This window comes from Salmo salar, chromosome ssa21, assembly GCF_905237065.1.
Source record: "Salmo salar chromosome ssa21, Ssal_v3.1, whole genome shotgun sequence".
Lineage (NCBI taxonomy): Eukaryota > Metazoa > Chordata > Actinopteri > Salmoniformes > Salmonidae > Salmo > Salmo salar.
The window spans coordinates 29,139,808-29,153,400 of record NC_059462.1 but is presented as its reverse complement, the minus strand read 5'-3'; the positions used below and the strand labels follow the sequence as shown (position 1 = coordinate 29,153,400).

At 44.4% G+C, this 13,593-nt stretch overlaps 1 protein-coding gene across 3 annotated transcripts in view; it reads left to right on the top strand.

The window, feature by feature from the left end:
* The window catches only part of LOC106582101 (immunoglobulin superfamily member 3), an 89,634-nt gene that overhangs the window by 34,277 nt on the left and 41,764 nt on the right, over window positions 1-13,593 (top strand). For all 3 annotated transcript variants that reach the window (XM_014164845.2, XM_014164846.2, XM_045704655.1), the window contains exon 3: window positions 11,014-11,433. In XM_014164845.2, coding sequence (XP_014020320.1) covers window positions 11,014-11,433 — 420 coding nt within the window. The remainder of the gene's footprint in view (window positions 1-11,013; window positions 11,434-13,593) is intronic.

Sequence of the window (13,593 nt, the reverse complement as noted above, 5' to 3'; positions counted from 1 at the left end):
CACACAGCCCTCCGAGCCACACAGCCCTCCGAGCCACACAGCCCTCCGAGCGCCGCTCCAGTTGGATTTTCAAATCCAAACAACGAGAGGTCTCAACCAATCAAACCCGTCACACAATTTCTGAGTGAATATTGCATTAACAAATGGCCTCCTTTCCAGATCAGTGTGGTCACCGTCACAGCTCTCCCTGTGCTGAGTCACATGGGTCGTGTCAGCCATACTGTTTGCCGCTCCACACCTTTATTTCTATTGAGGGTAACTCAATGCTTGGATTATTACTAGTAGTTGTGTGTCAGTGGGCACTTCCAAGTGACTCAGCGCTGCAGAGAAATCTGATAACGAGGATTGACCCGTCACAGTCCACAGGAACACACAAAAGTACGCACACACATTATTTTAATCTACTCCGATGGCCTTGTTCAAAGAGGATAATTTGTTCAGTGTAATTTATTAATGGTTACATAAAGGTTAGATGTCAGTCAGGATAGGGTTTTGAAGTTAACATTGCAGATCAAACTGCTCAAGTTATCGTCTTTACCACTCTTTCTCTGTCTCTTTTCCTCCCTCGTTCATCTGGCCATGCCATCCTTCTGATGTTTTGGGACTCTACATGAAATGCCGGCCAGAGGGACTAGCGACAATGAGAGGGAGAGACCCTTCCTCTGTTATATAGTAACTAAGGTCTAAGGCAGGGCTATTCAACTGGCAGCTAGCGGTCAGATCTGGCCCGTTTGTAAACTTTAGAGTAGCCCTTTGATCAATTCTGAACATCATTGACAAAGAAAATCTGCAAAAAATACTGCATTTCGTGCGAAAAGGAGCCTTCGATCAAATATTCTACAATGGGAGAATCTGTTTTTTTGACCATTTAAATGCTGTCAGTCAATACCACCCATCATACCAATTACAGCCAATCAAAGCTGCTAACAGAGGTACAGGGTCTGTCTGCCAGCGGCTCTTTCACCGCAGATGAGATCACTACACTGCCTGATACATCAGAGCATGCTTTGCACTTAACTCAGCGGTGAGTTAAAAAACACCATGGACTTTATCCGATCAACATCGCTTGTTTTGTAGACTGCTGAGCATCGTGATCTACTTTTACATCATGATCAGTGGCTAAGCATGGGTAATAGTGCTGTCAAGAGAGCAGCCCATGTGAGTTTAGCGACAATAGCAAGCATTATCTAGCGACAATGCTTGATGAGGACTTCATATCAGATGTTTGTTTTTTAGTGACATCTTCAATCAATTGAATGGACTTCATTTAGGACTAAGAGGAGGGATAAAATAGTTATCGACATGACTGATTTTAGCCCAACAGAACACTCAATTTCCCTACGCTGCTCAACTAAACTCAGCAAAAAAAAGAAACTTCCTCTCATTGTCAACTGCGTTTATTTTCAGCAAACTTAACATGTGCAAATATTTGTATGAACATTGCAAGATTCAACAATTGAGACAGAAACTGAACAAGTTCCACAGACATGTGACTAACAGAAATTGAATAATTTGTCCCTGAACAAGGGGGGTCAAAATCAAAAGTAACAGTCAGTATCTGGTGTGGCCACCAGCTGCATTAAGTACTGCAGCGCATCTCCTCATGGACTGCACCATATTTGCCAGTTCTTGCTGTGAGATGTTACCCGACTCTTCCACCGAGGCACCTGCAAGTTCCCGGACATTTCTGGGGGGAATGGCCCTAGCCCTCACCCGCTGATCCAACAGGTCCCAGACGTGCTCAATGGGATTGAGATCCGGGCTCTTCGCTGGCCATGGCAGAACACTGACATTCCTGTCTTGCAGGAAATCACGCACAGAACGAGCAGTATGGCTGGTGGCATTGTCATGCTGGAGGGTCATGTCAGGATGAGCCTGCAGGAAGGGTACCACATGAGGGAGGAAGATGTCTTCCCTGTAACACAAAGCTTTAAGATTGCCTGCAATGACAACAAGCTCAGTCCGATGATGCTGTGACACACCGCCCCAGAACATGATGGTCCCTCCACCTCCAAATCGATCCCGATTCAGAGTACAGACCTCGGTGTAACACTCATTCCTTCGACGATAAACGCGAATCCGACCGTCACCCCTGGTGAGACAAAACCACGGCTCGGCAATGAAGAGCACTTTTTGCCAGTCCTGTCTGGTCCAGCGTCGGTGGGTTTGTGCCGGTGATGTCTGGTGAGGACCTGCCTTACAACAGGCCTACAAGCCCTCAGTCCAGCCTCTCTCAGCCTATTGCGGACAGTTTGAGCACTGATGGAGGGATTGTGCATTCCTGGTGTAACTTGGGAAGTTGTTGCCATCCTGTACCTGTCCCGCAGGTGTGAAGTTCAGATGTACCGATCCTGTGCAGGTGTTGTTACCTGTGGTCTGCCACTGTGAGGACGATCAGCTGTCCGTCCTGTCTCCCTGTAGCTCTGTCTTAGGTGTCTCACAGTACGGACATTGCAATTTATTGCCCTGGCCACATCTGCAGTCCTCATGCCTCCTTACAGCATGCCTAAGGCACGTTCACGCAGATGAGCAGGGACCATGAGCATCTTTCTTTTGGTGTTTTTCAGTCAGTAGAAAGGCCTCTTTAGTGTCCTAAGTTTTCATAACTGTGACCTTAATTGCCTACCGTCAGTAAGCTGTTAGTGTCTTAACCATTCCACAGGTACATGTTCATTAATTGTTTATGGTTCATTGATCAAGCATGGGAAACTGTGTTTAAACCCTTTACAATTAAGACCTGTGTAGTTATTTGGATTTTGCTGAGTTTGCTGAGTTTGGCTGGGCGGCAAGCTCTAGGAAGAGACTTTGTGGTTCCAAACTTGTTCAATGAAAGAATGGTGTTGGCCTCTGTGTTCTTGGGCACCTTTAATGCTGCAGACATTTTTTGGTACCCTTTTCCAGATCTGTGCCTGGACACAGTCCTTGTCTCGGAGCTCAACGGACAATTCCTTCGACCTCATGGCTTGGTTTTTGCGCTGACATGTACTATCAACTGTGGGACCTTATATAGATAGGTGTGCATTTCCAAATCATGTCCAAACAATTGAATTTACCACAGATGGACTCCAATCAAGTTGTAGAAAAATCTCAAGGATGATCAATGGAAACAGGATGCGCCTGAGCTCAATTTCAAGTCTCATAGCAAAGGGTCTGAATACATATGTAAATAAACTATTTGTGTTTTTATTTTTAATACATTTGCAAAGAATTCTAAAAACCTGTTTTCCCTTTGTCATTATGGGATATTGTGTGTAGATTGAGGATTTTTTATTTATTTAATCCATTTTAGAATAAGGCAGTAACGTAACAAAATGTGGAAAAAAGCGAAGGGGTCTGAATACTTTCCGAATGCACTGTACTTCCATTAGTAGTTTTTTTGTCTTGTGGGTGGAGAGCAAAATAAAGAACACCATTGTGTTCATGAGAGTCTCATCTTTCGGTACCGTTTGTACGCTACAGAAGTTTTTGTGAGAAGATCGATTTTCTGGATGTCTCCTAGTCTGGCAAACACCGCTGTAGCTCTGCCACCTTCTACCGCAGATGCAGAAGGCCGACATTGGTGGATTGATCCCATGCAAAAAACAGACAGATTTTGGTAGTGTTCTTTTTTTTTAAGGGTGCGTTCGTAAATACTCCTGATTTCAGAACACTTTTGTCTGAGTGTGCGACAGCGCAGAATAAAGATGCATTTACGAACGCGTAACACCCGTTGAATATGACCGGTGTCAGTATATGTTGGCAATAAAATGTCATTAAATTGTTGCCATCAGCACAGTTAGTCACCAACACTCTAGATAACGTGTAAACAGCCTAACCAGCTCTGCTAGGGTGAGTAAAATGGTCAGAGGGAGGTGTTCTCTCATTTATGTCTGGAAGTAGCTAGCTAGGTGGCAACAAACGTACTGTTATGGCAGCAATCATGCCAACCACAGGATGTGACCAAGTTGTGATTGTAGATGTTTGTAGCCTGTTTTCATAGTACTGTCTCTTACTTAAGAGAAAACAAGTCCAAGTAGCAGCAGCAGCAGTATGGGCTGGCCAGGTGCCTGTCCTGGAAGTCTCTCCCAGATTTAGGCCAAGTCCATACTCCTGCAGTGTGCGCGGGCTTGGATGTTTGCTTCGTCTCATCCTTAATCCTGCTCAGATTGAGGTCAAGGGGCGATTGGGAGAATCTCAAGTAGATCACATCAGTGTGTTTATCAACTGGGCTCTGACCCCACGACCCCAATGGGTCATGCCTGATTGGTTGAATGCATTCTTGACAGGATTTGATTGGCCTTGGGGGACAGTACAGTAAGTGGGGTATGTGTTTTTTTTTGGTGTCAGGCCAACCCAGCTGTTTTGTGGACCTGTCTACCCAGGGATGTAGAGAAGAGCAGCATGTTTTCATTTTGCAGTTATCCAGAGTCTTTGGGGGGAGGGGCACCAGGCAGGCGTGGGGGATCAGTGGAAAGATGTATGGAAGTGGAGATGTTGTTATGGCAACTCCGGGCTGTTTTAGGGGGAACCTTAGTAGTGTAAAGTAGGTGGGTTGTTATGGCAACAGGAGGCTGTAGCGTAGGAGGGTTGTTGTGGAATGAGTAGGCTCTCCCTCTCCTTCTTTCTCTTTCTTTCTCCCTCTCTATCATGTTGTAAATCTCTCTCCTGTTGATCCGGGTGGTATAGTGTGGTCTCTGTGTGAGAGCTGCTCTCTGCTTTTCACACACCAAATAAGGCCTCTGTCACGCCGCCGAACATTCTCTCCCTAAGTAGCCTTCAGACATCTGAAATGCCCTATGTGTCACAGGCAGCATCAGGAGACTTCCATACAGAGCCTCTCTCCTTCAGCCCTCTCATGGAACATTCAAGCTACCCTATCAAGGAGCAGCACCATGTGCCCGTTGGCTTACTCCAGTGCCAACAGAGAATTTTATAAGACACAAACACATTTATTCTCCATCCATATGGATCCAAGGCAGAACACATTGGCTAGGAGTGCTACCATGGTTAACGTGGTACTTGTTGGCAATCGATTGATAGTACAGTTGTACTCGTCGCTAAGTAACAGATATTTGGTGTTGACACGGAGAAAACCATGTAGATGCTTCAAGCGACTTTACCCTTAGTGACAGGGATTGCCTGTAAGTCATTCAACCCTCGTCAACTCAGATCAACTCCAACCTATTAAAGTGAATTCAAAGTCATTTCAGCTCAATACAACCCAAATCTGTATACTGACATGCTAAATGTTCCATTTCCGGAGCGTACATGAGCTCTATTTCAATGGGAATGAAGGACAAACGTAATTATTCCCTGTCGTTTTCATCCCTCTCCTTTCATGTTATTCTCCCCGGTGATAAACTGCAGTAACCAGATCCTCCCCTCTTATTCTATCTCTCTGATCGCTCTGTCGTGGTGCCTCTCTCATTCCTGCTCCATCTCTCAATCTGTTCCCTGTTCAAGTGTGCGGGCACACACACACACACACACACACACACACACACACACACACACACACACACACAGAGAGCTGGACTGGCGATTTATCACAATATGGATTTTTGTCCATATCGTCCAGCTCTGTGTGTGTGTGTGTAATGAAAAATGGATAATGAAAAATGGAATGATACGTTTATAACATTAATGTGCACCACAGTTTTTACAATTGTATTATCCTTTAAACTACTACTACTGTTTTGATGGCCATCAATTGTCCCATTAACAATCACTCGCATTTCTGTAGTGTAGGCTACATATTGTAATGAACGATATACAGAGCATTCGGAAAGTATTCAGATGCCTTGACTTTTTCCACATTTACAGCTTTATTCTAAGATCGATATATATTTAACCCATCTACACACAATATCCCATAATGACAAAGGGAAAACAGGTTTTTGGACATTTTCGCACGTTTTATTAAAAATAAAAAATACCTTATTTACAAAAGTATTCAGACCCTTCGCTATGATACTGGAAATTGAGCTCTGGTGCTTCCTGTTTCCATTGATCATCCTTGAGATTTTTCTACAACTTGATTGGAGTCCACCTGTGGTAAATTCAATTGATTGGATATGATTTGGAAAGGCACACATCTGTCTAGATAAGGTCCCCCAGTTGACAGTGCATGTCAGGAAAAACAAGCCATGATGTCGAAGGAATTGTCTGTATAACTCAGACAGGATTGTGTCGAGGTACAGATCTGGGGTACCAAAAAAATGTGTGCAGCATTGAGGGTACCCAAGAACAGTGGCCTCCATCATTCTTAAATGGAAGACTTTTGGAACCACCAAGACTCTTCCTAGAGCTGGCCGCCCGGCCAAACTGAGCAATCGAGGGAGAAGGGCTTAGGTCAGTTAGGATCACCACTTTATTTTAAGAATGTGAAATGTCAGAATAATAGTAGAGAGAATAATTTATTTCCGCTTTTATTTCTTTCATCCCATTCCCAGTGGGTCAGAAGTTTACATACACTCAATTAGTGTTTGGTAGCATTGCCTTTAAATTGATTAACTTAGGTCAAACGTTTCGGGTAGCCTTCCACAAGCTTCCCACAATAAGTTGGGTGAATTTTGGCCCATTCCTCCTGACAGAGCTGGTGTAACTGAGTCAGGTTTGTAGATCTCCTTGCTCGCACATGCTTTTACAGATCCCACAAATGTTATATATGATTGAGGTCAGAGCTTTGTGATGGCCATTCCAATACCTTGACTTTGTTGTCCTTAAGCCATTTTGCCACAACTTTGGGAGTATGCTTGGGGTCATTGTCCATTTGGAAGACCCATTTGTGACCAAGCTTTAACATCCTGTCTTGAGATATTGCTTCAATATATCCACATAATTTTCCATCCTCATGATACCATCTATTTTGTGAAGTGCACCAGTCCCTCCTGCAGCAAAGCACCCCCACAACATGATGCTGCCACCCCCGTGCTTCACGGTTGGGATGGTGTTCTTCGGCTTGCAAGCCTCCCCCTTTCTCCTCCAAACATAACGATGGTCATTATGGCCAAACAGTTCTATTTTTGTTTCATCAGACCAGAGGACATTTCCCCAAAAAGTACGATCTTTGTCCCCATGTGCAGTTACAAACCGAAATCTGGCTTTTTTATGGTGGCTTTGGAGTGGTGTCTTCTTCCATGTTGAACGGCCTTTCAGGTTATGTCGATATAGGGCTTGTTTTACTGTGGATACAGATACTTTTGTACCTGTTTCTTCCAGCATCTTCACAAGGTATTTTACTGTTGTTCTGGGATTGATTTGCACTTGTTGCACCAAAGTACGTTCATCTCTAGGAGACAGAACGTGTCTCCTTCCTGAGCGGTATGATGGGTGCATGGTCCCATGGTGTTTATACTTGCATACTATTGTTTGTACAGATGAACGTGGTACCTTCAGGTGTTTGGAAATTGCTCCCAAGGATGAACCAGACTTGTGGAGGTCTGCAATTTTTTTTCGGAGGTCTTGGCTGATTTCTTTTGATTTTTCCCATGATGTCAAGCAAAGAGGCACTGAGTTTGAAGGTAGGTCTTGAAATACATCCACAGGTACAGCTCCAATTGACTCAGATGATGTCAATAAGCCTAACAGAAGCTTCTAAAGCCATGACATCATTTTCTAGAATTTTCCAAGTTGTTTAAAGCACAGTCGACTTAGTGTATGTAAACTTCTGACCCACTGGAATTGATACAGTGAATTATAAGTGAAATAATCTGTCTGTGAACAATTGTTGGAAACATTACTTGTGTCATGTACAAAGTAGATGTCCTTAAGAACTTGCCAAAACTATAGTTTGTTAACAAGAAATTTGTGGAGTGGTTGAAAAAAGAGTTTTAATGACTCCAACTTAAGTGTATGTAAACTTCCGACTTCAACTGTAACAACACGCTTGGAGTTTGCCAAAGGGCACCTAAAGGACTCTGAGACCATGAGAAACAAGATTCTCTGTTCTGATGAAACCAAATTGAACTATTTTGGCTGAATGCCAAGCGTCACGTCTGGAGGAAACCTGGCACCATACCTACGGTGAAGCATGGTGGTTAGCATCATGCTGTGGGCATATTTTTCAGCAGCCTGGACTGGGAGTCTAGTCAAGACTGAGGGAAAGATGAATGGAGCAAAGTACAGAGATCCTTAATGAAAACCTGCTCCAGAGTGTTCAGGACCTCAGGCTGGGGCAATGGTTCAAACAGCAAAGACAACGCAGGAGTGGCTACTGGACAAGTCTCTGAATGTTCTTGAGTGGCCCAGCCAGAGCCCGGACTTGAACCCGATCGAACATCTGAAAATAGCTGTACAGCGACTCTCCCCATCCAACCTGACAGAGCTTGAGAAAATCTGCAGAGAAGAAACACCCCAATTTCAGGTGTGCCAAGCTTGTAGCGTCATACGCCAAAATACTTGAGGTTGTAATCACTACCAAATGGGCTTCAATAAAGTACTGAGTAAATGGTCTGAATACTTATGGTCCTTTTTTACATTATCAAACATTTCTAAACAGTTTTTTCTTTGTCATTATGCGGTATAGTTTGTAAATTGATAAGGGGGAAAAAACGATTTTATCAATTTTAGAATAAGGTTGTAATGTAACAAAATGTGGAAAAAAGTCAAGGGGTCTGAATTCTTTCTGAATGCACTGTAAGCAAAATGCCTGTGATAAGTGATTGGTATGGTTGGTGTTAATACTTTTAGGTTCATCATCCCAGCTCCAGACACAGACAACAAGACAGACAAGCTGTTAGCATATGTGCTCATTCATACCAGGAAAGCTTCAGGATAGATGGATACCACCAGGCTTGAAACCAGCCCATGCCCATCTCCACAATAAAAATGCTTATGTGTTTCAATTGCTTTGCAATACCATGTGCCTGCTGCACAGTGCACTCCAATATCATATATCTTGACAAAGCCCTTGAAGAGCCAAGCATCTTAACCAGGGCTTGACAATACCGCACTGTATTACTGGAAAGCCTACTCTCAGTCCCTGCATTTTTCCATTTCCCATTCATTTGTCCAGGTCAGCTAAAAGGATGACTGCTGCTGCACATTGTGTGCTACACACTGTCTTTATACATACTAGGGCAGAGTGTGTGTGTGTGTCAATCATTAGATGTTAATCACATCAAGCCCCTGACCGGTTAAATGAGCCATTTCCTACTGAGATAATAGGACTCAAACAGGATATGAGTCCAACTGACAGACATTTAGACAGGATGTATCTTCACTCACACACCCTCTGACTGCTGCTGGGACATTTAGTCTTCCATCCCATAATACTCCTGCCGCCTGCCGATCCCTGTTTCCAGACAGAGTAACCAGGGTTTATTTCTGGAGTTGTATAGTGTTTTATCCGCTCCTCCCTCTCAAACCTGTCATGTCGCTCTCTTCTTCTTTCCCTCTCTTTCTCTCTGTTCTTAACCGGCCGAGTTTGACTCTCTCTGTTGTCAGTTATAGATGCTAGCTAATGCTGAAATGTGTTCTCATTCCAAATACATTGTCTGTATATTTAGAGTGTGTGATCTGGTAGACCTCCGTCTGAGGCTTCACAGGGTTAGAGCTGTCAGTCAGGAGAACGTGCCCTGGCTTGTTGAACACTCTCTCTCTCTGTGTGTGTGTGTGTGTGTGTGTGTGTGTGTGTGTGTGTGTGTGTGTGTGTGTGTGTGTGTGTGTGTGTGTGTGTGTGTGTGTGTGTGTGTGTGTGTGTGTGTGTGTGTGTGTGTGTGTGGAGTTACAAGTTTCAAGTTTTATTAGTCGTATGTACAGGATACACATTGTATACACCATCCAACAATGCAACAACAATAAGAAATATAAAAGATAAGAATATGAACATAAAGGAAATAGCCCAGTAGGATAGAATAAATCAAATATTTTATGTCACATGCGCCGAATACAACAGATGTAGACCTTACAGTGAAATGCTTACTTACAAGCCCTTAACCAACAATGCAGTTTAAAAAAAATCGGTGTTAAGTAAAAAATTGATAAGTTAAACATTTAAAATAAAAGTAACAAATAATTAAACAGCAGCAGTAAAATAACAATAGCGAGGCTATTTACAGCTGGTACCAGTACATTGTTAATGTGCGGGGGAACCGGTTAGTTGATGTAACTGAGGTAATATGTACATGTAGGTAGAGTTAAAGTGACTATGCATAGACAGAGTAGCAGCAGCGTAAAAGAGGAGTCTGGGTAGCCCTTTGATTAGCTGTTCAGGAGTCTTATGGCTTGGGGTTAAAAGCTGTTTAGAAGCCTCTTGGACCTTGGCGCTCCGGTACTGCTTGCCGTGCGGTAGCAGAGAGAACAGTCCATGACTAGGATGGCTAGAGTCTTTGACATTTATAGCATAATTATAATACAGAACGGCACAATTTAGAGTGCAATATTTAAAATGTAAATGTAAATATTTACACGTGTTTTGGGGAAGGGGGGAATCGGGGGGGCAAGTGTTTTTTTTATTTTTTATTGTGCAATATTTAGCAATAATAATAAGAGGTGTGTGTGTGTGTGTGTGTGTGTGTGTGTGTGTGTGTGTGTGTGTGTGTGTGTGTGTGTGTGTGTGTGTGTGTGTGTGTGTGTGTGTGTGTGTGTGTGTGTGAGCTAAAGTGTGAAGAGTCCGAGCAGGTGGTCAGTCCAGTTCAAGTGTTCAGCAGTCTGATAGCTTGTAGATAGAAACTGTCTCTGAGCCTGTTGGTATCAGACCTCATGTGCCGATACCGTCTGCCCGATGGTAAGGGAGTGAACAGCTTGTGTGTGAGGTCTATGGGGGTGAGGGGGGGAGAGGTACTGTATGTCTGAGAGGGTTATGTCATACGCAGGAGAAGGTGTCAACTCATAGGACTGATGTAACAGAAATATAATAACAACGTCCTATAGCAAATGCTTTCATCTAAAGCCACTTAAAGTTTACATGTGTAAATTTAGTATATATGGGAATGAAAGCCACAACTTTGATCCATGTGCTAAGCAGACACTGAACCAATGATGTGACACTCCTATTTTCTCTCTTCTTCTTTCTCTCCTCTCCTCCTGCAGTCATCCCTGACTCCCTCACCGTCACCGCGCCGCCACAGACCCTCTCCCAGGTGGAGGGAGACACGCTCCAGCTCAGCTGTGAGGTTTCCCGGACGACGGAGCAGCACACACACCTGTCTGTGGGTTGGTACCTGCGCTCCCCGGAAGACGCTGTCGCCCCACCCCTGGAGATCCTCACCCTGTCCCGGGACTTTGTCCTCCGCGCCGGCGGGCCGTACAAACAGAGGATGACCTCAGGAGACCTGAGACTGGATAAGACCAGCGCTACGTCCTACAGGCTGACCATCCACCGGCTGCAGCCTGCTGACCAGGGCCTGCTCTACTGCCAGGCTGCAGAGTGGATCCAGGACCCCGATCGCAGCTGGTTTGCTATGACCCGCAAGCAGGCCGACAAGACCCAGCTACGTATACAGCCCACTGGTGAGTAGGGGGCAATGGGAGTGGCGAGATTGTTTGTGTGTGTGTAAGGTTGTGACTCGTCATACACACTCTCCGAGGGCTGATCAGTATCTCTCACTAAGCTCATTAGAGCACTAAGGAGGGCTTACCAATCCCCTATGGACTGCATGTGTTGACTGGCATACAGGAAATACAAAGCTGGACTGTTACAAGGGTCAGAGATCACACAGGGTCAGGAAGCAGGAAGTACACACACCCTGACGATAATGGAGTGTTTCATGCTGATGTGATAGTAGTACGTCATCTCATTGGGCTTCCTGTGACCTTGAAGTCAGAGACGAAATGTAATTTCTATTCCTCAGTGTTCCCTCTGTGTATCCTACAGTGAAACTCCCTTTGTGTCTGGGCTAGTCTACTGTATATGAGACATACTGCTCTGTTTGTGACGAGAGTTAAATCTCTCAGCCATCCACAGTTATACTGGGGAAATTCCCCCAGAGTTAGGAGGAGGGTGGAGCGGAACAGGCGAGAGAGCGAGACAGAGGAGATGGTATGCTTCTTATGATAATGATCTTATAATTAGCTGTCGACCTCTAACCCAGCAGACAGGGCACAAGAACAGAGTCTGAGCTACACACACACTGTACTATCCTTGTAAGGACTTCTAGTCAGTCGTTCAGGATAGTAAAATCCCCCAAAACACACACATTACATACAGGGCCACTGTACAGTACAATACTGTCTTTCTCCAGATCCAGGAAAACTATTCCAGTAGATATATGGTGCAAAACATTTATACATTTTTTTTGCAGTATGACAGTGGAATTATTCATTGATTGTTAATGGCGCCTCAGATCGTGATCAGAGGATGTTCGATAGGAAGACTCTGTCTCTCAGAAGAGCAATAAGTTAGCCAAGAGAGGCACATAGAGCTCTTCATCTCTTCTCTCTCTTCTCTCTCTCTTTTATAATCTAAAATGGATGGGAGTGTTGTAGTGTGACAAAGGGAGTAGAGCAGGGCGTGTACGTGTCTACTGATTTTGTGTGTGTGTGTGTGTGTGTGTGTTGGAGGCTCTTTCATTAGGCTGTGTGTATTGAAGGGAGGGAGAGCGAGAGGACCCTGAGACAGCCCCATCACTGGCTAATCACCCACAGACAGAGAGGAGAGACGCTAGACAAGGACAGAATCCTAATGGACCTCTTCTCTTTCCATCTCTCTCTCTCCCTCACTTTATCATTCTCTCCCTTTCTCGTCACATCTCTTCCTCTCCCTCTACACGTCTCTTTAAACCTCTCTCTTTTTGATGTTTTTTCACTTCATCTTTCTTGTTCTCTGCTCTCCTTGCCTTTCTGTTTTCCGACCCTCTGTTTCTCCCTTTAACGTTTCATCCCATCTCTCCCTTGCCCCCTTTTATCTTTTCCCAACTCTCTTGTTTTATAACTTCCTACTCTCTCGCTGCATCTGATTGGCCTGTTTCTTTTCACGTTTAATTTATTACAAACCGTTGACAGGTGCATGTCTCCACTTTTAGCTCCTCCCTTCCTCCGTGTCTCTCACCTCTCAGTATTGCCCAGGCACAGTCCATGGTAGTATTCATGAAGACGCATCATAGCAAAAAGTTTCAAAACGTTGTGCAATGGAAAACGTAAAAAAGCATTTCTTATTGGACAAGTTGAGATGGTACCTCCCCATTTTCATCTGTTTGCTTCAGTTTGGTGCCTAGTGAATACGACCCAGTTTCCCATGGCCATGTTTGTTGCTGAACTCTAAGTTGTCCTTGTAAAGCAGGTCACAGCTCCATGAGTTTAGATACAGCCAGGAATACAGATCTGATGTCACAATGCAATATCCTGCCGCTTCATTGGTCAATGATCGTCACTGGCCTTTGTTTTGGCATCTGCTTTCCACTCTGTTACTGATGACCTGTGTGTGTTTGTGTGTGAGTCTGCTTGTATCTGTCCAGCCAGTGCCGGACTGTTAGCTATTAGGCTCATTGTTATTTTAGAGACAAGCGCTCAGCATGAAAGTTCACTGTGTGTGTGTACGTGTAAACAGTCGCCCCCCTCCCCTCTTCAAATGGCAGGCTTTGAACTTTTCCACAACTGTGTTTTCTCAGGAAGTCTGTTTAAAGTCTTTATAATTCCAGCCAGGGGCTAGCACCTCTCTGAGAGCAGAGAGGG